The sequence below is a fragment of the Trypanosoma brucei genome, chromosome 4, assembly GCF_000210295.1.
Source record: "Trypanosoma brucei gambiense DAL972 chromosome 4, complete sequence".
Lineage (NCBI taxonomy): Eukaryota > Euglenozoa > Kinetoplastea > Trypanosomatida > Trypanosomatidae > Trypanosoma > Trypanosoma brucei.
In genome coordinates, this window is record NC_026737.1 from 548,772 (window position 1) to 572,812 (window position 24,041).

General features: G+C 45.3%; 10 protein-coding genes across 10 annotated transcripts; all 10 read left to right on the top strand.

Moving 5' to 3' along the window:
• Positions 1-651: 651 nt before the first annotated feature.
• On the top strand, positions 652-1,200 carry TbgDal_IV2220 (centrin, putative; the record flags this gene model as incomplete). The annotated part of the gene is made up of 1 exon (XM_011774506.1): positions 652-1,200. One exon carries the CDS (start codon positions 652-654, stop codon positions 1,198-1,200), a length of 549 nt encoding a protein of 182 aa, XP_011772808.1.
• A 1,694-nt stretch (positions 1,201-2,894) lies between these two features.
• Positions 2,895-3,467, top strand: TbgDal_IV2230 (hypothetical protein; the record flags this gene model as incomplete). Its single annotated transcript, XM_011774507.1, has 1 exon — positions 2,895-3,467. One exon carries the CDS (start codon positions 2,895-2,897, stop codon positions 3,465-3,467), a length of 573 nt encoding a protein of 190 aa, XP_011772809.1.
• Positions 3,468-7,252: 3,785 nt separating this feature from the next.
• Positions 7,253-8,185, top strand: TbgDal_IV2240 (hypothetical protein, conserved; the record flags this gene model as incomplete). The annotated part of the gene is made up of 1 exon (XM_011774508.1): positions 7,253-8,185. One exon carries the CDS (start codon positions 7,253-7,255, stop codon positions 8,183-8,185), a length of 933 nt encoding a protein of 310 aa, XP_011772810.1.
• A 447-nt stretch (positions 8,186-8,632) lies between these two features.
• Positions 8,633-9,775, top strand: TbgDal_IV2250 (hypothetical protein, conserved; the record flags this gene model as incomplete). Its single annotated transcript, XM_011774509.1, has 1 exon — positions 8,633-9,775. One exon carries the CDS (start codon positions 8,633-8,635, stop codon positions 9,773-9,775), a length of 1,143 nt encoding a protein of 380 aa, XP_011772811.1.
• Positions 9,776-10,624: 849 nt separating this feature from the next.
• TbgDal_IV2260 (glucose transporter, putative) lies at positions 10,625-12,283 on the top strand (the record flags this gene model as incomplete). The annotated part of the gene is made up of 1 exon (XM_011774510.1): positions 10,625-12,283. One exon carries the CDS (start codon positions 10,625-10,627, stop codon positions 12,281-12,283), a length of 1,659 nt encoding a protein of 552 aa, XP_011772812.1.
• A 798-nt stretch (positions 12,284-13,081) lies between these two features.
• Positions 13,082-15,202, top strand: TbgDal_IV2270 (hypothetical protein, conserved; the record flags this gene model as incomplete). The annotated part of the gene is made up of 1 exon (XM_011774511.1): positions 13,082-15,202. One exon carries the CDS (start codon positions 13,082-13,084, stop codon positions 15,200-15,202), a length of 2,121 nt encoding a protein of 706 aa, XP_011772813.1.
• Positions 15,203-16,336: 1,134 nt separating this feature from the next.
• Positions 16,337-18,577, top strand: TbgDal_IV2280 (asparaginyl-trna synthetase, putative; the record flags this gene model as incomplete). Its single annotated transcript, XM_011774512.1, has 1 exon — positions 16,337-18,577. One exon carries the CDS (start codon positions 16,337-16,339, stop codon positions 18,575-18,577), a length of 2,241 nt encoding a protein of 746 aa, XP_011772814.1.
• A 1,363-nt stretch (positions 18,578-19,940) lies between these two features.
• TbgDal_IV2290 (hypothetical protein, conserved) lies at positions 19,941-20,375 on the top strand (the record flags this gene model as incomplete). Its single annotated transcript, XM_011774513.1, has 1 exon — positions 19,941-20,375. One exon carries the CDS (start codon positions 19,941-19,943, stop codon positions 20,373-20,375), a length of 435 nt encoding a protein of 144 aa, XP_011772815.1.
• Positions 20,376-21,451: 1,076 nt separating this feature from the next.
• TbgDal_IV2295 (hypothetical protein, conserved) lies at positions 21,452-21,694 on the top strand (the record flags this gene model as incomplete). Its single annotated transcript, XM_011774514.1, has 1 exon — positions 21,452-21,694. One exon carries the CDS (start codon positions 21,452-21,454, stop codon positions 21,692-21,694), a length of 243 nt encoding a protein of 80 aa, XP_011772816.1.
• A 473-nt stretch (positions 21,695-22,167) lies between these two features.
• Positions 22,168-23,745, top strand: TbgDal_IV2300 (hypothetical protein, conserved; the record flags this gene model as incomplete). The annotated part of the gene is made up of 1 exon (XM_011774515.1): positions 22,168-23,745. The coding sequence occupies one exon, from the start codon at positions 22,168-22,170 to the stop codon at positions 23,743-23,745; it is 1,578 nt and encodes a 525-aa protein (XP_011772817.1).
• Positions 23,746-24,041: the final 296 nt, after the last annotated feature.

Genomic DNA, 24,041 nt, shown 5'->3' on the forward strand with positions numbered 1-24,041 from the left:
GGGGGAGGAATGCTATTTGTTACCAGTTATTGTTGCAGCATCAAACACTGGCTCTGAGTTTTGTAGAACAGGGGACGATTTGAGGTCACGAAGCGGTGTGAGGAGTTCAGCAGTTCTGTGTACTTTTCACCGCATCTTATTACACGACCCGCCAGCTTTCACTTCTTTTACATGAACACTCGCACTCGCTCACAATGATATACGTTAAGGATTCTTGTTTTGGGTTTCTCATTTGCACCGATCCAATTGTCGCTCACCTGCACACACACACACACACACACACACACACACACACACACGGTACCTTTACGCTAACGTACTATTTCCTATTTTTCTTTTTTTTAAAAAAAATCTTTCTCCGCCTTCTTTTGTATCTTTCGGCGCATTCGTGTGTGTCGTGCCGTAAAGGAAGCGACTACAATCTAGGGGCACAAGAGGAGAAAGTCAGGTAGTCTCTACGATAACGCAAGCGCCATCAGCAGCATCCACTACAGTTGTGGGGAAACACCGAGCCGGTTGACATTCGTAATCATATACGTTTTCTCTCGTTGCCGACGCATCGCAAGATAAGTCACATATTGGCAACTTTAGTTCTCATAGAAGTGACATAGTTACAGAAACTAGGAGGAGTGAGTCTTTACGGTTAGTGCCATGTCCTCATCTCGTCCTGCCACTGGGAACCGCTTAGCCGTTCCTATCCGGACAAATCTTCCCGTTCCCGCACCCCGTAAGCGCCGATTTGAATTAACGGATGAGCAACGACAGGAGATTCGCGAAGCATTCGAGCTGTTCGACTCCGACAAGAACGGTCTTATCGACGCGCATGAAATGAAGGTTAGCATGCGGGCACTTGGATTTGATGCAAAGAAAGAGGAGGTCTTGCGCATGATGCAAGACTGCGCGGCGCGGGATCAGCATAATAACCCACTTATGGACTTAGCGGGATTCACTGATTTGATGACCGAACGCTTTGCTCAACGGGACCCACGGCAGGAGATGATCAAAGCGTTTCAACTGTTCGATGAGAACAATACGGGGAAAATATCTCTGCGTTCCCTCCGTAGGGTTGCAAGAGAATTGGGCGAGAACATGACGGATGAAGAATTGCAAGCCATGATTGACGAGTTCGACACAGATCAAGATGGAGAGATTAATCTTGACGAATTCCTTGCCATCATGCTGGAAGATGATGACTACTGAGAGGAAGGGGTGTGATTTCAAGGAGTTGGCGTGCGAATTTATCCCTTCCCCCGATCCGGTGGGCGTAACGGTGGATGAAGTACGCGGAAATGGGGGTGAATAGAGCGAGTTCTACTGCTATCATCAAAATTATCACTGCCATTGTTGACATTCATAGAATAAAGGTGAAAATGACGAAATGTGCGTCCACCCGTCGGCGGTGATAAATATATATATATATATATTTATACGATACATACTCGATGTTGGTGTGCCTTCTTGCCTGCTAAGGTTATAGACAAGGATCGTTATATGAGCTGTGTCCGCCTTGTCGATTCCCCCCAAAAAAATTCACTCTTCCTTTTTTCGGCTGTCGTAAAATGTCTTTTATTGTTATTACCACTATTAAAACTATCATATTTCTGTTGGATTGCGGTAAAAGAAGTTGGCAGAGGGAAAAAGAAGAAAAGCAAATGAAAGAAATTATTCCCCCCCCCCTGTTGGCTTACGAACATCCAAAATTTTCCTTGCCGCTACTTTTTGCGGTGGGAGTCCCTGCCAGGTGAAGGCCGGAGAGCAGTGAATTAATCCCTTCATTTTGTTATTGTTTGCTCCTGCCTAAACGCGGTTTGCCCCCATATCGCATTCTCAACTACCGCATCTTTACCTCATACACGTTCCTTTCTCTCTTTCTTTCTTTCTTACACTGTAGCGCCTTCAATACCACTTTTGTATATGATTTGATAACCCGCGCAAAACGTCTGGCCTCCATTAAATGGCATTAGAACTCGGCTGAATTTTCAGTACCTTAGCGCGGAGTGAGAGGGGCCCTTCCTCCTCCTCCTCCTACTCCTCCTTTCTTTTTTTTTTTTTGTGGAAGTGTGTGCCTCTTTTATTATCGTGTTAACTGTGGTCCACTCATTCTCTATGCATTGGCCTACCACCGCAATTAAAATACACGTGTGGATGAAGACGATCCGCATGAAGGAATTACATACAGCTTCTAAAAGATGGCGGGGCACATGTTTCCGTAGGGAGAAGAGGTTTATGGGTGTACATATGCATGTATGTTTGTTTGTATGCGTATGGATTTGCTTTCATATGTCTGTCCACCCTTATTTCTCAATGTATCTTGTTGTTGCCACCGCATTTTCCCATATTTCCCTTTCGTATTCTTGACTTGGTGCTGTTGTTGCTCCTACTTTTAAAAAAAGGGGGAAAATAAAGAACAAAAAAAAAAAAGAAGAAAAATACAGATATTGCTACAAACAGCGCGTGCGGTGGTGCGAAGGTAGAAAGTGTTTGTAGCAATATCCCAAAATAAATTGATTCTCTCCAAAGGTGTGGCAAAGCACAGAGTAACGAGGGGGTTGGGCGAAAATTAAAGCGGGAAAAGAATTCGAAAAAAAAAACAAAAAGAAAGAAATAAAGAGAGGTGAAAGGTGAAAGGTGAAAGAGGAAATACAAAAAGTGAAAAGTGAAAGGAAACTGGATCAAAACATTTGTCCCACGAGAACAAAAATAACAACAACAATAGCAACAATAGCAGCAATAATAACAACAACAATAGTTTCCTTTTTCCCCCCTCCTCTCCCCCATCCATACATCCCTAGGGGTGGAGACGATAAGAAAAGATAAGGTAAGATAAAGAGAAATAAGGGGAGATTTCTTTTTTTTTTTTTAGATAGGAAATACAGGAGAGTAGCGGGATATCGATGACGCAAAACAAGGTGAGGAAGTCCAGTTCCATCATTTCTACCATACGTGGAGCTCTCTCCTTTACACGGAAGGATGAAGGGAGTCCTGCGGGTTCGCTCGGCACCCCGCTGATACGCAGCGACCCGGTTCCCATGTGTTTCCGTCGACCCCAGTCATCACATGGCTGCCCGGCTGTCAGCAATCCAACTTCTTTTACTCTTCGCTCTCATGCGATGGATGACAGGAGGGATTTACTGGAAGAGGAGGAGGCGATGTTTGGTGGATTCCGACCAAAGGAGGAGGCCCTTCGAGGGAGTTCTGGTTTTTGTATTTCATCACTTTCCTTTTCACCACAACTCGTCGCAATGAATGGGGACCTTTCACCCAGTGAGCGATGGGATGATTATGATGATTATGATCAATATAATAATAATAATAATAATATTAATGGTGATGATGATGATGATGATGATGATGATTCGAAGTGTAAGTTTCATGTACACACTGAGGAGCCGCCTGCTGGCACCCGCAAGCGAGTGGAAGAATGGATAAAGACTCAAATGCCTACCGTCAAACCAGCCGCTTCATGAGGCGGGGGAGGGGGGGAGGGGAAAAAAAGAAGAAAAAAAAAAAGAAAGAAAGAAAGAAGGTTTTACTTTCTCCTATTACCTTGATTTCAATGAACATTGGATTCAACTTTTTCATTTGGTTTTTTTTCTTGGTTTGTGCTTGTGTTTAAAGTTTTACACCCACTCGTTATTTTCGTTTCGATTTTTTCCCCCATCCATTTCTTTTCGTTTCTACACGCTGCATAGACTGATTTATGAATATATTTATTTGTTTATTTGAATGCACGAATAAAGTAAATAATAAATAAATAAATTAGACGATGCTGCAAGGGTTTTTGACTTAGTTTCTTGCAGTAAATATGCAGTGATTGGTAAAAGAAAAAAAAAGATAAATGGGCAATGGGTGGGTTGTTGGGGAGTTTTTTTTTTTGAATTAATATTATTGATTTTTTTCCACTTCTTCTTTTTTTTTTTTCGTGCTGTTTCCCGTTTTCTTTTTTTTTTTACTTTACTTTGGTTAACTGAGATGGTAATTGCTTTTTCTTCATTTTTTTTTTAATTTTTTTTTTTTCGCGTGTGTGTGTCTGAGTGGGTTTGTGTGGCCGTGTCTCTGCCTGTTTTTTGTTTGTTTTTTTTTGTTTTTTTTTTTGGTGGTGGTGATGGTTTAAATGAAGTGATGATCAGAAGGTGAAGGAGAAAAGTGACAAAAATGGTATAATTAATTTTTTTAAAAAAAAGAAAAGGAGAAAAAGAAAAATTGACAACGCGTGCAAATTTGATTGTGTGCGGGTGGGAAAATTTTTTTTTTTCCCCTTTCCTTCCTTTTTACATGATATCAACTTTGCATCTCCATTCATGATGCCAGACACAAGAACTTATGTATGTATGAATTAAATAATTTATATTTATTTATCTCAACATTAAAATATACGAGTACGCACATGTGTGTATTCATGATTGGAGAAAATAGAAAGGAAAGGAGGAAGTGTTTGGTTGGGTGCAAATCTTCTTCTTTCTTTCTTCTTTGTTTTTTTATATTATTATTATTATTATTTTATTTATTACTTCATTCCATTTCCCCATCCTGTGCTTTGCCCATCTGAAGCAAACAACTGATTATTTAAGTAAAATAATAATAATATTATTGTTATTATTGGTATTGGTATTGGTATTGTATTAAGATGAATTCACGGATGGAGACAAAATGAAGAGGAAAGTCGATAAGCTTCCCGGTTTGTATGCGTATTTGTCTGTTTTCGTGTTTTTTTTTGTTTTTTGCTTTGTTATTTAGAGTGGGGAGGAGGTTTGGACGAATGGAAAAAAAAAAAAATGCTCTCATGCTTGCTTATACGTTGCCGCGCCTGCGTTTGTGTTTCTTTAGTTCTTAATATATTTTATGTGGTGCATTCTCTTAAGTAGTAAAGGAGAAGAGGAAGGAAAATGAAGGAAAGAGAAGAAAAGTCAAGTAAATCTTAAATTTACAAGAAAAAGAGGGAATAGGAGAACACGATAGAGTGAATAAATAAATATATCAACGGAAACGAATATATATATATATATATATATTACAAAAGAGTCCAACTGGAAGGTAACACGGTTGCGCGCCTATTTATTTATTTGTGGATTTTGTAATTCAGTTTCCTCCTTTCCTGTGATTGTGCAATTTGGATATTTGTATTATCCATATGTGTTTGTACATTTACGCGCCCTTGTGTAATAATAGTAATTACGGTAGTATTGAGCCCCCACACCCACATGAAGCGGCACATATATTTATTTATTTATTTGTTTATCCCGTAGCGCTTTCTTTCGTTTTTATATATTTTATGTTTGTAGTGGTGGTAACGTAAGTTATTGTCACCGCTTTCCTGTGCCGTCCCGTACTGTACTGTACTGTACTAGGCCGTCTCCACACACACACACATATATATATATATATATATTTATCTTGGAATATATTTCACACTACCAATTTCGCAGTGGCGCAATGGAAATAAGGAAAGAATTAGCGGTGTCAGTTCTATCGTCACTGTTTCAACATTTCATCACAGTCAGATGCGTCTATGTGCAGTTTTCAATGTAGATATTTTAAGGAACAATCACCATAATAATTAAGGCACTTTTGATGCATTAAACCGCAGAGTCACGCGGTGTCGCTCTTTTTTTTTTTTGTTGTTGTTATTGTTGTGTTTGCCGAGTGTTTCACCTCTCAAATAAATTTAAAATTACACAAACGTATTTACGCATATTTATATGTGTGCGCTTTGTTTTTGTTCCCGCATGTTGTACATACCTCCGCTTCCCTTTTGCGATTATTATTTCCATTTATTTGTGTATTAATAATATAATTACTGTTTTGACACGTGCTTCTTTTTTTTTTTTGTTTTTTGCTTTCCGTTATTTTACATTATTATTGCCTCGTCAAGCGACCCGGATGGCGTTATCTGTTTTGTTGTATGTCTTCATCTATGTCTTGTCTGTTTTCTGATTATCTTAGTTTAGTTTAGTTTTTTTTTTCTGTTCATCTACTCGTCTTTCCTCTTATTTTTTTCCTTCCAGCATTTGTTTAAATTATTGTTTAGTATGTTTTTTTTTCTTCTATTTTCGCTATTACTTATCACCATTGGTTTTGGAGGCTCGTCAATTATTTATTTATTTACTTTTCTGCTGTGCTATTTTATTGTTATTATTTTTTCGTTCTTCTAAATAATTCCTTCGAAGGGGAGCGGAGAATAATGTGGGTGTCATCAGAGAATGGTGAAGGGGAACTCCACTCCTTAAAAAAAAAAAAGAAGAAAAAGGGGGAAAAAACGGCAACACAAAACAACACATGTCGTGTTGAATTGTTTAGTTGTTTGAGTGCTTAAGTTGTGGTTTCGCTGGGGCAGTGAAGAGAACAAGAAATATATGAGCATAAATAAATAAATATATTTTTATCATGGAAGTGATGAATCATTGAGTGAAATGAGTGAGTTTTGTTTTAGTGTTGTGTTGTGTTGTGTTGTGTGCTTACCTTCTTGAGGACGCGTTTGGGAGGATTATGTTGTGAGCGGAGTTACCACTCAACTTGGAGTGGAAGTGCACATTATTAATATTATTATTTTAGTATCTGCCTTTACATACGTGGTTCTGTGGGCGTAAATATAAATATACATGTGTGACTCAGTACAAAATGTAGGAGGCAAGTTATAAGCAGCGGGAGTGCTTGTCCATGTAACCGGCCTGTGTAACGCAGCAGTTTTCTTTTTTTTTTCTTTTCTTTTTTTTCCTTTTCCTCTTGCTCGTCTCCTTGCAAAGAGAAATTGAAAACAAAAAAAAAAGAAAAATAGGAGAGCAGAAAAAAAAAAAAATGACTTCACTGGAATGGGAATTCGTTCATTACCTTTTCATTTCATTCGTACTTCTCTTTTTTTTTTTCTTGACTCCCGCGTTTCTTTCTTACCTTCCACTACTCATTCAAGGTAATTGATGTTTTACTTTCTTCTTTTTCTTTTTGTTTTTTTTGTCAAAAATAAGTAAACCGGTCCGTGGTTTTTTTATATCTGTAGGTCGTTGATCGAAACAACCACCGCCGATCAGTTTCCGAAGTGAAGGGCGGTCTCCCCTTCCTCTTTTGGGCCCGACACGTGAATAGGCAAACTCACATTCACATTTAAGGAGAACGAAAGGTGTGGCAAGAACCAACCAAACAAAACACAAGGATTAAATAAAGGGAGAAAAAATAAAAAATACGGTATAGATCTTCTTCATAGAAACTGTCGTCCCACTCTTCTTCCTATTGCTTACAGAAATCAAAAGTGTGCGACATGGACGAATACGGTGATTTTGACAATAGAGACATATATGATACGGATGAGGCGGCCTTCCTCACGTCCCGCCTTGCAATGCGTGCTGAGGAAGTGGAAGCGAATGTGAGCGGCTCGCAGTTTCTTAACTCACCTCGCAATGGCAGCACTTTAGACGCAGAAGAGGACGAGGAGGCCAATTTTACACCAAATGTGTTGGGAGGTCCAACGAATGACACGCCATTATTTTACGGGGAGGAACTTGACTCGTTGATACAGTCACAAGAGCGAAATGTGGCTGGAAACGTCACGACTCAAAACATAGATGCCAGTGAGGGGTATGCGCTGCACATTGACGAGCATGAAGAAAATGATGACATCGACAATAATGACGTTGATGACGACGACGAAGGTGATGATGATGATGATGATAATAATAATTTTCTAATTGATAACTACGAACCCCCGGAGCACACGGATATGGCGAGTGGCGGTTCCGGTTGTGAGGGAGGGGGCGACCGTACGCCGTTCGCCCTTTCCCGTGTGAGGGAGCTACTAAAATTTCATAGCAATTCGACTATTGTTTCCAAGGATGCGGTTACTACGGCATCGGAGGCTGTGGTACTCATTTTACAGGATTTGACACGAATGGCTGCGGCACAGGCAGAGCGGAACAACCGCAAAACTGTGAGATATTCCGACGTGGCGACTGTGGTGCAGCACTATGACCGGTTTTCCTTCCTTTTAGATATCCTACCACCAGTACCTGAGGTTAAGAAGCACTCATCTAAGCCAGTGCAGAGGCAAACTGCTATCGTACCGACAGGTTCAAAGGTTGGCCAAACACCGCGGAGTTCTCAGAAGCAACAGCGGCTGCAGCAGACGGGCACCCAGCGGGGCAGCCACATGCGACAGGCCAAACTTAGTTTCGGCAATGCGGCCGACTGCATATAAGTCCATGTGGTACCGCTCACTACTGTGCAGCGGCACCGTTGAATGTGGCGTGAGCGACACGATGCCAGTTTTTTGACATTTAGGTTCGTGTACATGCTAATGAGGGGGTGTACTTTTTGTTTGGTTTCCTTACGTCTACACACGCTATTACCCCCCCCCCCCTCTCTCTCTCTCCACCGTGTGAGTATCGTTAAATGCCTTGTAGTTGACTTATACCTATGGCATTGTGTTGTGGGAAGAGAGACACTAAACTGCTTTTCCCTTCCCTTGTTTTCGTTGTGTCTTTGTTGTTGTACTGCCTTCGCTTCCTAACAAGTATGCTTCTGTGTTACTTGTTTCATTCTCTTGTACTTGTTTGCACTACAACGACTCTAGTGTGGTAGTTTGTTGGCTATATTTACTGCTGCAAGGGAAGGTAAAACTACAGGTAAGAAACTGGCCGAAGATATGTTGCCTCATTCGGTGCCCACGTCGCCTCATCAGGAACGTGACCGGCCCTTAGAGCAGATGACGGATGAGGAGTTACGACGTGAGTTGGTGATGCTCATTCGTACGAATGCCATTCTCGCTGAAGAGTCTGCAGGCCTCCAAGCAGATATTAGTGCCCTCTGTGAGGAGTCTGTGAGGTTTCAACAGAGTACAGAAATTGAAGAAGACAAGGTGACAAATCAGTTGTTGCGGCGCCTTCAGAGCGAGGAGGTGCAGAAACACCGCTTCCACCACCAGATCCTCTGTGAGGAAAAGGCGCGACGAAAGATCATGGATCAAATCACACAGGTCCGGCAGCAGATGGAGCTAGAGAAACAGCTTGAACAAGAACAGGAAGTGCAGCGGATGGAACTTCAGCGAAAGCTGATCGATGTGGTGAATAAAAAGATTGAGGTGGAGCGACAGCTGCTGGAAGAACGTCGTGTCCAACTTGAGGCACTAACGACAAAACTAGCTTCCATAAAGGAAGGATCATTGGCGGCAAAGTCGAAGGTCGACGGGGCTGTTGGTTCTCGAGGAACTCAGGGGCCAAGCGCATCTTCACAGCAGTGTCAGTCGGGAACAGCAAATATGACGCATGAATCGCCTGCTGCTGCTGCTGCTGTCGCAGCATCCTCTCAGCCTCCACCCGTGAAAACAGAGACGGTACCGTCATCGGTAGACTTGCCTGCTTCCGACGTTGCGGGCGATGACACGCATGGCACCATCATTAGGTTAGAGGAGCAGTTGAACCGACTCTTAGAACAACATGCCGCCGCAACACAGGCAAGTGCAACCAACGAGAGTCTGTGCACAGAGTTGGGTAGGAACCTAGAAACTATTCAGCAAGCAGCTTCGGTTGATAGAGCTCGTACGCTGAAGTTAAAGGAAGAGCTGCAGGAAGCCAAGCGAAGAGTGGCCGTACTGGAGCAGCGCGCTGCCGTTGGCACGGCGTATGCCGCATCCGATGATAGTTCTGATTTGCCTACGCCATCGGTCTCCTCCTTGTACGATGACAAGAGACGGGAATCGCTCCTCAATTGCCACCAGCGGTACCCAAGCAGTTGTGTACCACCATCATGCTCCGCTTCTGAAGCCGGTGAAGATACACGATCCGTCTAAGCAGCTGACAATACCAATGCATGGGAACAACTCGGCGTCTAGGGAAGTGGAAAATTAGTCACGTGATGTTACAAAGTAGTGGGAATGGGTATATTCGGTTTTTGAGTTTTTTTTTTTGGGGGGGAACATCTTAGAAGGAATTTGGGGATCAGGGAGACAGAGTTGTGTGTGTGTGTAAATTCTGTGGTTGGGCCGGCAAGAAGAAAGTAACCGGAGTGATATCGGCGGGCGCTCGTCTGTGGGCACGGGTGGTTACTGCACTTTTTTTTTTTTGGCCGTTGAGTTTTCAGTCGATTCTACCTTAGTGCGCTCAAGTCCTTCGACTTAACTCTCACCTCATTTCTTTCGATCGTTCTTTTACTTTATTCTCTCCATTTTGTTTTTTACCACAGCGATGCAGAAAAAAGGCACTTTTCAACCTGTCCTATTTCCTCCCGTCCCCATTACTCCTCCAGCTGTGACGGTGCACTTCCCCTATTTTCTTATTCCCTCTTTGTTGTTTTTGGTTTATTTTTCCGCGTTTCCCCTTATGTTTCCCTTATATTTGAAACTACCAATTATTTTCTTCATGGAAACGCAGGTACAAAAGAAAAATAGTTGTTCCTTGAGGGCGACGAGTGCTTATGTGGTGGAGCCAGTCCCCTTTCTTTACAAAATGATGCGATCACCCTTGTAAATCCTTTTCCTCCACATGTTTGCGCTCCGTGCGTTGAGCTCGTTTTGCAAAATCGGTTCAGTTTTGTTTTATATCATTTTTCTCTCCTTGCTATTTCCGTTTTTTTTTTTTCCTTTCCACCTCCTGCTTCCTAATGACCAGCGGGGTACCTCTAGTATCTTTGCTTACCCATTATGATTGAGGGAAGCAGAAACTCAAGCGCCGTAAAGAAGCGGCTGGTCGCCAAACCGTTGGAGGAATGTGCGCCGCTTAACTTGTTGGGTGCGGAGGATGTGATGGGAGCTCTTCACACTTCTTCAGTGTCATTCTTCACATGGCGAATTCTTCAGACCGTCATCGTGCATTGCTTCGCAGGTGCGCTCTTCGGTTATGGTATAGGTTTTGTAGGGCCGTACTACACACTTTACAAAATGGGAAGCGATTGTATGACAGTTACAACTCAATCCACCTGCCCGATGTTTATCCCAGAAAAGTGTACCTGGAAGGACAACGCATGTAAGTTTGTCGTTGACAACTGTAGCGGACAGTTAAAGGAGGCTTGTGGCGCCAGCAGTTCCTCAAGTGTTTCTCAAACGTGCTACTGGAACCACAAAACGAACGTGTGCCAGCCGATGGCTGGTTTTACAGCATTACAAAACGGTATCTTTGCTGGCGCGTTTATTTTTGGAGGCTGCATCGGGTCTCTCATATCCGCTCCTCTTCTCTCAGTGTCGGGACATCGAATAACCTTTCTTTTGTGTGGATTCGTTGGTACGGTAGGGGGTGCGCTGACACACTTTGCAACTTATACGGATTCATACATGCTCTTGGTGGCGGGGCGCTTTCTTACTGGAGTTTCGGCCGGTGTACTTTGTGTGAGCTCTCCTGCGTATGTGGAGGAAACGGCACCAATACAACATCGGCAGCTCGTTGGAGTTTTCTTCCAGATTGCATGTACGTTCGGCATTCTCAGTGCTTCGGCCATGGGCTTAGGTCTTGCACAGCGAAGCTTCTCCACACAACACGACATGCAACAACGACAACAGATGTTTTGTTTGCCAGGAACAATCATCGCGCTGCTCATGATGTTTATTAGTGGACCCATGAGGGAGAGCGTTGTGTGGATGGAACAGCGCCACCTTTCCATGCCAGGGGAGCAGGACGATTTGGTCACCTTTGCTGAGGGCCGCATTTCGTACGGAACAGTGATATCAAGTGATCCGAAGCCTGGATGGGGAGGTGTTAAGGGACAGCTGCTCACCGCTTTAGTTCTGTGCATTGCACAGCAACTTACTGGCATGAATGCCATTATGAACTACGCCCCCATTATCACGGACAGAATGGGCCTGGAGCCACTTTTTGGAAACTTCGTTGTTATGGCATGGAACTTCATTACGGTACTTACTTCGATTCCAATATCCTCCAGGGCGCATGCGGACCGCGCTTACGTTGTGGCTCTGCTTTTGGCCTCCTTATCGTGCTTGCTGGTGGCCGTGGCGGTGCTACCATTTTTTGGCTTTAGTAGCAATCTAAAAGTAAAACTGTCGGCTACCGGAATACTGCTTTTTATCACCTTCTTTGAGTTGGGAATGGGAAGTTTCTTTTGGACTCTCTCGCAGGGCATCTTCCCCCCAAACTTCCGTCACCGAGGATCAAGTTTTACGGTGCTTGTTCATTTTTTAATTAACATCGTTATTAACGTAGGGTTTCCCCTTGCGGTGGAGTGGCTCTCGGGTGGTCCCTCAGGAAACCAAGATGTTGGAATGGGCATTGCTTTCCTCTTTTTTGGTATTGTGGGTCTCCTGTCAACTGCCTACCTGCACAGGCATTTACGCTTATGGCAATCATCTTAGACACCGAGTGGTGTGTACAGGCTGCTTTCTCTTTTCAGAGTAATGCAGCTGGCTCGTTCCTTTTTCATCCCTATCCTATCTGAGTTTTTTTTTTTTGATGGACTGTTATCCCTTCTTGTGTTGTGATATGTTGCGTGTCTCTCCGCGCTTTGTATTTGTATTCACGAGGTGGCACCCGCCTGCGTAAGTTTAGCCAATGATGGAATGGTGTTCGCGGTCTCAACAGTTGAGCCCCTCCCCACACCTCAAATCCATCTCTTTTTTTTTTCCACTCTACCTCTTCCATCGTGTTGTGATGAACCGTTGCGCATTATGTATTTCATTTACGTGTGCTATGGAGAGGAAGTGTAGGTGCGTGTTGTGCGGTGGTTTTACTTCTTTATCTTTTGCTTTTTCGCTTCACCAAAAATGTTTACCCTGCCGGGGAGGGAGGAGAGGAGCTTACGATTTTTTACTGTACTGAAGATTGCATTTTCTTCTAGATACATTTCTGATGCCGTTCCACACAAACACAGTATTACTGTCGATCATTTGGATAGTTATTTTATTTCCTTGTTGTTTCGATTTTTCTTTTATTCATCCATGCCTCAGGCTCTGCGTGTTTATCATTCCATCTGTACGCGCATATCTGTGTTTTGGTTCGTTGGTTGGTGTGCAGCGAGGTGGATCATCCTTGATATACATACATATATATTTATTTATATATATATTTGTTTCACTCTCTCCTGTTAGGTAAAGCATCACGAGGAAGAGGGAAAGCAAGAGTAAAAGTAACTAATTGGCGCCCCAGAAGGGAAAATGTCTGCGGTTTCTTCTCCTAAGCAGTCTCAGCATTCCGATGTGAAATTTCCTGAGATTGTGCCACGGATGGATGAAGCGATGGATGAGGTAAAAGAGGAGGCGCAAGTGGAGAGAGAGGAAGTAGAAGAAGAATTCCACTTACCTGTCTGTTTTCGCATGCATTATGATGCACTTCCATATCCACGAACAAATGTCTTCCGTGGGCCAAGTACGTATCGATTGCATTCCCAGATTGTTTTGCCGTTCATAAAACCGCTGTCCTCCGCCACTGTTGGTGAGTTGGTGTCCCGCTTCACCGCACGGGCGTTCAAGTGTTACCCTGAGCTATCTGATTTTGTGGTTGAGGCCTTGTATCCGTGCTTTCAAGGGACGACAACTAGTGGTGATAATGTATTCATTGGTCATTTGTCGGACCGTATTGTTGTCAAGGAGCATGCAGCGTCCCCGCTGTTGAGCTTCCTCGCTCCCACCACACCGGGCAAAACGGCGGTGTATGACCTTTTCACGCTATGGAGGGGGACAAAAACGCGTTGTGGATCAGCACAAATGCCGGTGCTGGCTCCCATATGCCATAATGCTGACATGAAAAATGGTGGAAGGCAGCAGGAAAACGCAATGATTTACACGTGGCCCAACGTGTCTCTCAGTGAAATCCCCTACCCGCTCAAGCACAGATGTCCCCTCACGAAGTTGCCTCCACTCTTCAGCTCAGGAGAGGAAGGTGGTTTATGCGATGGCTTACCTGCGGTTCATTCGCGATTAAACCCGGAGCAGAGGAAGCTGCTGGACCAACTCGTTGGTTTTGAGTCGGAGGAACGTCACGCTCGCAGTAGTATTTTGGAAGATGAAGGAGTGTCTTGGAGAAGCTTTCGGGAATGGGAATTAGACGCTAGGCGACGTACAGTGGTTCTGTTGCGTCTGAAGAGTAGAGATGCATCTAAAGTACCATTATGTGGTCTTGAAGAGTTTAATGTACCCGAGTTTCCCCGCACGTACCCTGTGGATACGGTTCCACTAATATCCCCCGAAAAGATGGTAAAGCTTGAAAAGGTGAAGGAGTACTCGATAGACACTGTTTGGCTATCCCGCGCATTTGCCAGGTATGAGAAACGTCAATCTTGCGACACCAACGACACCCAACCGCAGCCGCTGCCGTCAAAGCTTCGTGAATGCAATGGGAATGCCGTTGCATCAAGCGCACAACTAGGTGAGAACATAGACAATAGTGTTGATAAGGGCGATGAGTCCAATGAGATGGACGAGCTCATTGATCAGTTCGCAGATTTCCGTCGCGACTTGCTAATGTTGGAGCGCAAAGAGTTCCGTAGTCTTACAGCAGGATTTCGGCTCATTCTGGAGCGGCAGAGAGAGTTTGAAGAGGAGTACATGAAGGAAATAATGGCTGATGAGCTACGCGGTACGGATGTGTTAGATGCTGAAAGCTATGAGGCGCCTTATGATTCGCAGAATGTCAATGGCGCATGGACTTGTGTCGCAAGAATGAGCGCATCTCCACAAGATTATAGTGCAAATCTGCCAAATGGGTGCGCTGCGTCGTCGCCGGTGCCACCGTCCACATGCGCATCACCTGCTAAAGTGGTAAAGGAGGTCGAGCTAGTTGGAGATTCGCCCAAGTTTCCATCTTATGAAAAGAGGGAGTGCGACATAGGCGTTAAGGCTGTCACGTGTCCGGACTTCGAGGATGGGATTCCTTACCGCAAGATTCTGACCGATAAAGAGGCACGCGTTCGGGCTGCACTCGATACCATTGAACGTATTGATTCCCAGTGGTCTGAACCCATGTGGTTGAAGGTGGGGAAACGTCGTGTGGAGCATTGTGAAGCTGATGTACGGCGTAAGTTGTATGCGGACGAGGTTGCTAGGAGATGTGATATATGCATTTGTCAGAGGCAGGACGTGGAACACATGAAAGAGAAGAAACGCCTTGCGCTCGTCAGAGCCTTTGAACCTATCGTCGAGGGAGAGGAAGAGGACCGTATGGCTATTTACGAGGAAGAGGAGCGTTGGCGATCGCTTCTTCTTTCCTTGTGTCTCCGTGGTGTAGTGCTGCTGAAGACTTTTAGGCCTCAGCGTTGGGGATGGGACGATGATGTATAAACAGCTTACATGCTTCTCTTTTCTTTTTTTGTTGTTGGTGTTACAGACAGGGAAGAAGAAGAGAGAGGGTTTCAGATTTATCTGTTATGGATGGGGGCTGAAAACGCATCTGTGGGACTGCATAGGGGTGGATGCGAATGAGTAATTTATAACTCGTTCCCCATGTCCGAGTGAGCTTGTGCTCATGTTAACAACTTACTTAACTGTTTGTGCGTTGCCCTTCCTTCCTTCGTTTATGTTTTTTTTTATGTTTTCCTTTTAGGGGGTTTAATTTTTTTTCACCTCTCATGAGCAGCGGAAGGGGGAAACCCAGCAGTGAGCTGCCCTTCGTATGGCGTGAATGGCCCTTCCATGTAGGGTAACCTTTTGTTATTGTCGTTATCACACCGTGTTGTGGTTGTCATTTATGTAACTCTTCCGCTTCCCTCTCTTTTTTCCTGAATTTTTAAATGACCCTGTCTTTTTGTCTTGCCCGTTGTGCATTACATCATGCAGTGTGTTATCGCTTGCGTGGTTCTTCCCTATTCAACTACCCCCGCTTCGGGGAGCGTGGGGTGGGGGGAAGAGGTGGGGAAAATATGGGAGGGAAGGGAAGGAGCCGTACTACCGCGGACAACTCATGTATTTTACACTTTTTTTTTTCCCCTCCCCCCTCACTCTTGCTGTTGTTTGTTTGGAATCGTTTTGTGATGTTCCCCTCCCCCCCCCTTCCTTTACGTTGCAGATCCGCATCCCTTTCAGCAAGAGGGGAAAAGGAAAAAGAAAATGCCCAGGGGAGGGGGAAATGTGAAATGTATGTGATACGTAACCCCCTCCCTGTACTTGTACATTTTTTTTCTTTTAATTGTTATTATCACAAGCACTGTATCAGAGAGCAAGGGTGTAAAAAACAAAGACAATACCAAAAGGAATCATTAAGCTTTTAGAAAGAGGGGAATACAAAAATTAGGGGAAAGGGTAGAGAAGTTGCCGTGTGTATCGATACTTGCGTTCGTGTTTGTATCCTTGTTGACACTCACAAGAGTAGTGGTGGTGACGTGTGCGTGTGTGTGTGTGCGTGTGTGTGCATGTGTGTATATATGGGAGAGTAAAAAAGGAGGAGGAATCAACATCGACACTAACAGAAAACATCTAATGGTGTTGATGCGTAAGTTTCGATGCCATGGCGGGGTGCAGTGCAACTGTGCCCTCCACTGCTTTTACTTTTATCGCTGCCCCTTATTATGTACAAATATACCGATACGTACTGCTGCGGTACTGAGCTCCCTTAGAAGATCCTCACCACTGCTGTCTGATCCCTACGAAAGCGGCACAAAAAAAACCTTCTCCCCCCGTCGAGCCTTTATTCACACCACAGAAAGAAGCAAATTGATGTCGGAGGAAATAATTACAAAGCTTCGGGAGGTTGTTGGCTTGGATGAAAAGAATGCGAAGGATTTGTCCACGAAGCCTGAACGTGTGACGGACCTTCTCGAGTTCTTCGGCGTCCAGGGAATTACGGCCGCCTCGCCTCGGGAGCAAAAGGTGATGATGTTCAATATTTGGACAAAGGTGAAACTCTCCGAGCATCGTGACCACATCGCCACTTACGTAAAGAATAATAAGCTCGACTCCACGCAGAAGGTGGACGCTGCTGTGCGGTTTGTTAATGCCCTCAAGGCTAACGCCGCGTTTGAAGTTGCGAAGTTTGAGGAAGAGTGCGGTGTCGGTGTTGTATTGTCCCGTGATGATACCGTCAGGCTTGTGAAGGAGGCACTGGAAGCGGAGGATCCCAAAGTGCTCAAGGCTTCGTGGGTGAAGAATCCCAATATGCTCATTGGTAAGGTGAAACGAGCAAAGGGACTGCAGTGGGCCGACATCAGCGTGGTAAAGTCTGCAGTGGAGGAAATGGTGCCCCCCATGATTGAAGGTGTTGTACTTGAGGAAGCACCCAGTAAACCAAAGCAGGCAGCACCGTCTGCTCCGTCCGGTAAGGGAGCGGGAGGCGCACAGCAGTGCCCACGCAACGATGACTGGAAGAACGTCGTTGATACGAAGAAACGCAATCTTATTGGCGATTTACCCAAGTGCAAGGAAGGTGAAATTGTGCACGTAATTGGGTGGGCGCATCGTGTCCGGCATCAGTCACGCATTTCCTTTGTTGTACTACGTGATGGTTCGGGCTACATTCAAGTGGTTTTTGGAGGCGAAACGGAACCGTTTCATCGAGAGACGTCGTTGGCTATCCGTGGAAGACTGAAACACGAACCAAAGGCCGAAACCGAGTTGCAGCCCCCGTACGAACTGCACGTGGAGGAGTACGCTATCATTGGCAACTCAGACGGAAGCATTGAAAACGTTATTACAGCTGAAAGCTCCCCTGATAAATTGCTGGATGATAGACATTTAGTCATTAGAGGAACGTATGGATCTACAACACTAAAGGTGCGGCATGAACTTATTCGTGCCTTCCGCGAGTACTTCTGGTCCAAGGGGATGTACGAAGTAACACCGCCAACGCTTGTGGGTACTCAGTGTGAGGGTGGGTCAACTCTTTTTGACGTGATGTATTACGGAAAGAAGGCGTATCTTACTCAGTCCTCTCAGTTATACCTGGAAGCCTGCACAGCTTCCCTTGGAGATGTTTACTGTCTCCTTTCAAGCTACAGAGCAGAGAAATCCAAAACGAAACGCCATCTAAGTGAGTACACACACTTGGAAGTGGAGTATGCGGTGTGCAATTTTGAGGAGATGTTGACATATATTGAGGACCTCATCGTGTCGGTGTTCAACACGGTGATTGAACGTGTCGGTGACCTCATTGCCTTCATGAATCCCAAGCAATTGGTCGATCCGAACGGCAACCCACGCGATCCCAAGAACTGGAAACTGGCGCCGAAGAAACCCTTCAGGCGGCTCAAGTACGCTGATGCAATTAAATTCTGCAACGAGCACAACATATTGAACCCCGAGACCAATGAGCCATTCAAATTCGGTGAGGACATCACTGATCAACCGGAGCGGGCAATGGTGGGAATGATTGGCGAGATTGTTTTAATGACGCATTTCCCTGCCGAAATGAAGTCCTTTTACATGGCTCGGGATGATCATGACAACCGGCTCACGGAGTCAGTGGATGTGTTGGCGCCCGGCATTGGTGAAGTGGTTGGCGGCTCGATGCGTATGTGGGATTATGATGAGTTAATGGAGGCATACAAACGCGAGGGTCTCGACCCCGAGGTGTACTACTGGTATACGGAGCAGCGCAAGTACGGCTCAACTCCGCACGGTGGTTTCGGGTTGGGGCTGGAGCGGCTGCTTGTGTGGCTGTTGGATCTTGACTCCGTAAGGGATGCGTGCTTGTTCCCACGTTATATGGGTCGATGCCAACCCTAATGTTCATGTGGCGTGTCAATTAACTATTTAATCGAAGTAAAGCAATCAAGGGGGGGGCAACCGCAGGCAAAGCATATATATATATATATATTAAAAATGAAGTAGACCTGCGATGATTGGGAATCCAACAATGAAACTAAGTGAAAACTATCCGGGAAAAGAGGAAAACGGGGGAAGACAATCCGCTAATTATCCGTTACTGCATTAAAATAGAGCGGAGAGAGTGCGTGCAAAACGATTTGTGTAGTGGACTGTTGGCCCGGCGGGAGAGCATGTGGTGTGACGAGAGGGCGAGTTATGGAAAGTTTTTTTTTTCTTACGTGTTGCATTTGGGCGGAGTGGGGGCTGAAACTAAACTCCTTATCATTTATTCGCTATTTAATCTCAGTTGAGCTCCACTCGCATCCCTTGAGGAAGGTGTCAGCAGGATGATGGGAATACCTTTTAAGGTTACGAAGCGTACGTGTGTGTGTGTGTGTGTGTTTTGATCTTGCCAACCTTTTTGCTGTTGTTTCCAGCATTAGACGGGGGCTTGTCCAACCTGAGCTCTCCGGTGTTGTGAATATTCCCAATTTCCTGTGATTGTTTTCCTTTTTGTTTTGTTTTGTTTTGTTATTGCTTGGTTGCTCCCTGTTTGTATCTCTTTCCCTGACCGGAGAGGGGGCCAAAACGAAGTGGCAGCGTGCAGCCAGTCGCAGGATTGCGGAAGACCTTTGGAAAGAAGGAGGAAAAAGGCGGTTGGGGGTGAAGTGTGACATGACGTAATGTAAAAAACAAAACAAATAACAATGGTAATTAGTTAAATAAAATGGAGGAGGGGTTAATAGTGTAACACTTTAAAAATAAAAGTTTTTTTTTAAAAAGGAGGTGTTTATATTTACATTTAGGTGTAATTCGTGTTAAAACATCGTAGCGGCAGGTGAATTACACCTTTGATGTTGCAGATGGTGTTGGCGTTCAAATTAAAGGGGGAAAAACACATTCACGTTGATGCCTCTTTGGAAAATATTACTTTTATTCTTTTTTTCTTATTGTTGCCGACATCAATAACGCGGTTGGCGCTCATAACTCTCGTACATATATATATATACAGAAGGGTGTGAGCGAGGTAATTACTTAGAGGTAGCCAAAGCATTTTTTTTTCCACATCGCGGGAAACAATTCAGAAGGAGACGAGCAGACTCATCGACACCCAGATTAAAATACACGCAGGTATCCCTTTTATTAAACTGAGGGCAAAGGAGTACTTTGTGCTTCAGTTTTCCCTCCGGGGGCCTAACTTTCGTCTCAGCCACACCCGCTGATTTTTTTATTATTATCACTACTATTATTTTACGAGTAACTTCCCCGTCACGCGCTACTAATGGTTGTGTTTCACCAATTGATACTTCCACTAGGGGTACTGCTTTTACTGCACAGTATTTACCTCGCGCTGAGTGCTCGTGAGCAACTTCAGGAACAGCACCACGGGACTGGTGAATCCCTCAATAGAGGCGACTATTTTCCCATGACGTCTTTACGCACGGGAGCTGTGACAGGCAGCAGTGGCGCAACATTGTACATCTTCGCAGAGTTACTTGTAGGTGTCGCTGTATCGATAATTGGATATGTGAAGCGCTCAACCTTCAAACCCGCGCGACTCATCGACAAAAACTGTTTTGACCGTTACGACAGCATTGCTTACACAGGTGTGGGTTTTATGCATTTCAATCATCGCGGGGCAGGAACAGCAAGGCGAAGCGCAAAGACGCCCAACGGGGAAAGCATTCGAGCATCAACAGGGAAGAAACATGCGTAAGATGTTGTCGGTTCTCTCGTTATTTGTTTGTGTAGTCGGCGGCAACAGAGACTGTTGCAGTTTTGGATCCTTCTTTGGTGTGGTGTAAATGGGATAAGGACGAGAAGTGCATTGTGGTGGCTAGTGAAGGAAAAGCACCAGTGAGTGCGAGTAAGATAGATGTGTAGCGTACGCACGGCTTCTCTTTTATTGGTTATCTGTGCGGCCGTCCCGAGGGAAGGGACGACACATCATGTAGGAGGAAATTTGTTTATTCTCCCCCTGGTTACTGTTTTGTGCTTTTCCTTCTACCTGATTGTAACGTTTTGTTGTCTTATTTTTGTAATGGGGCCCATCTTCCGCCGTTACGTTGTATTGCTGTGTATGGGAACAGGGGAAGGGCGAGAATGATGGCGGATGCGTTAAAAGGGAAGAGGGGAAGAATTCAAAAAGAGGACGAGAGGTGGGAGGCCCTTTGAGCAACAATGGCGGAAAGGGGTGTTCAAACCATACCGTCAATAAAGTGAGACAAGTAAGATGTATGCCGTGGGAAGTAGGGAGGCATCAGGGATGTCCGATGCCGCTCCTATCGACTTAGCAGTAAATCATCTCTAGCTGTCGCAAATCTGTTTTAAAAGTGCGTGTTTCGTTTTCGTTATTCCTGTTATTATTACTGTCAATGGCCGAGTCACTTTTGACATAGCGGGGCTCATTGGTGTGACGTTCCCACTTTCGATGGTGACGTGTGTTGCATTTACTTACTTCAACTCCCCTCCCTTTCACTTTTAATTAATGCCTTCGGGTGTGCAAATTATGTTCTTTGCTTCCATCAGTGGACTTTGTACAGACGTTCACGCCCCATTGTAGGTAATCGTTAACCTACTGCCCGCACACGGCTCTACATATTTTTTTGTCGAGCAGTGGACTACCGCCTGGGCAAGTGGTTGGCAGGACGGGCATATTAGGTGATTCGTCGCCGCTACAGGGAGAGCAACTGTGAAACCAAAAAGTCAGGAAACCCGAAGGGGGAAAACACAACAAAGAACACAACACGGCGAAGTGAAGCAAAGGGGCGCACGTTTTGTTTGTTTTAGCAAATGTTTAGGAGGACATTCTTTACACCAATGATTGCACAACCAACGCTGTTGATGCTTGGAAACAAGGGCGGTACGCCGAAACGCAAGAAGAACCCGATGCAGCTACGCCGCAAGGTGTACGGGCTGCACTTCAAGGAAAAATACCTCAAAATGGAGGAGTGGTACTACTGCCCGCTGTGCGCAGAGCCCAAGAAACCCGGCGAATGGTGCCGTCGAGAGGACTGCCGTCAAATTAAACCGTAGGGCTCCAGTGAGTGGTAGCATTATCGGAATTCTCAATGATTTCTCCCGCACAATCGGTGTCCAACGTCTTCACTTTGAGAAAAGCAGGTGAGACCATGACGTTTTTCTTTTTATGCGAGACAATTATGGAAGGGGAGCTGGAAAAGAAAGAGAGAGTCGAAGTATTCTCAGAGTCTTTTGTCCTTGTTTCCTTTCAGGCGTTTCACGCTTTATTTCTCCTCTTCCCCCCCCCTGTTGTGGATCACGTCACAAACTTATGCGTCACAAATGTAACGGGTCCGTCCTCACTGTATGTTGTGCTTGTTGGTGAGGTGAGGCGAGGCGTAGTTGCGTGGTGTTTTGAATTGGTTACTCCGACACCGCACCATGGCTGTTCCACCACGGTGGCAATAATTGTAGCGACTACGTTTTCCCTGCTTTTCTCTTTTCCCTTTGGATAATTTACTTCGGCCTGGCACATCACATCACATCACATGATACATATATGTAACCCCACAGAGGAAAGGTGCAGAATGGACTTGATCTTCCCCGAAGAGGCCCACACTGTCACGGTAAGACACTTTTCGGTTCCCGAACCCCCGGGTGCACCGGAGTTAAGGCAACAAAGTAATTTCCCCACCACCTCCAATCCTCAAATCTCTCCCGCACCTGACCCTGTTGTTGTGGCCGCAATTCAGCGCCGGATTGAGTGCGGCACCGGGTTATCTAGTTGTGGTGAAAGTGGTGACTCAATGGATAATGCCAGTGATCCGGCACGTCGATTAGCACACCTGCAGTCCGCCCTCTCGATCCTTTGCCACACGGCTGCGATGGATAAGTCGCAATTCTTTCTATACCGGAAACAAGTAAGCAAAAAAAGCACAAATGATAACGCAGAATGTGCTTCAACAACGGATTATTCAATCACCGACATTTATACTACCGTGCGGGCGTTGAAATTAGAGTATGATGAAGCAGTAAAACACTCAAGGGATGAAAAAGGAACCCAAACGGCAAACGCAGAAGTCTTGGAGTTGGCGCGCCGCAGAACCGAGTGCCGTGTGGATGACTGCTTGCGCCTTTTGGAGCCAACTATCACTGAACTTATACTCGACTTTACCCACGTGAAGAAAGTACCTGTCGCCTACACTGAGGAGATGCTTCAAGGGTTGCCGCAGGTGTTCGCCATGGAGAGGTGGCCGTGTACTATTTTGCGGAAGGAAACTGACGATTTCGTTGGGCAAAAGCGTCCACGTGTCTCTTCGCGACCTCTCGCAGGCGAAAGCGGTCGTGGTGAGTCTTTTTTTGAGCATAACGATGTGGCACACGCGGCTACCGCAGTTGTCTTTAAAGCCCTGCGGGACCTGAGGAAAAACGACTACATGTGCCTGCTCGGCGATAAAACATTAACTTCAGCTCCAAAAGCAGCCGATGTGTCGCGATCGCATCTTACTTATGGAGAGCTGGTTGAAAGAACCCTCAGCGGTGTTTATCGGGAGCGGGGTCTATTAGCTGCATTGTATGACGTCAAGCGGCTTCTCTACGGTGCATACGATGCCGCACCTGCTGAGCACGCTCCAACTATCAAGTCACTTCACGCTCAGTTTGAGCAAGATTTGCGCCGCCATTACAGTGCGTTTCTCAGCAAAACTGGACTGCGCTGCGGGGCTAACGACTTTGTTCTTCAGGTGAAAACAATGTTTGACATAAACCCACTTCCCGCTTCTAGAGAAGTGAAGGATGGCGAAGGAGGGGTGCCGTTGTACAGCGAGACGCAGAAGAAGTGTCTGAAACTTTTGGGTCATCTACGCGCTGTAGACAGCAAAGGGTGGTTTGAGTACCCGGCATTTGACTTGGCGAACATTGAACTCAGTAGCATTGAGCGCTGGATTTGCGGGCCACCCTTCAGCACCAAAACAGACCGTGAGGCGTTTGTGGCATTGCGTGATGTGTTGGAACAAATGGTGGATAACTGTGTGTTAAGTTATGGACCTACCAGCCAGTATAGTCGTGTGATTACGATGGTGCGGCAACGCCTGGTGGAGGCTTCTCAAGAGGTTGGACTTCTGTAGAGGTTTTTTTTTTTTAATCTTCCCCAGCTGTTTGTCTCATCCTTTCGCCTTCCACTGCATCTGGATTCGTGTCTGTCTGCCTTTGTGTTGATATACCTTCCCTTTCCACTGGTCATCGGTGTCTTTTATATTTTTCTTTGCTGCTCCTGTGGGTACGCTTCAACGCTTCGTTTTTTCTTTCCTTGTTGATCGTTCTCTCTCCTCATCACAAACAACATCCGGTATGATGTTGTTGCTGGCGTACGGGACCGAGGAATTTCCCCTTTACACAAACGTGAGAAGCGAATCGTAAGGAA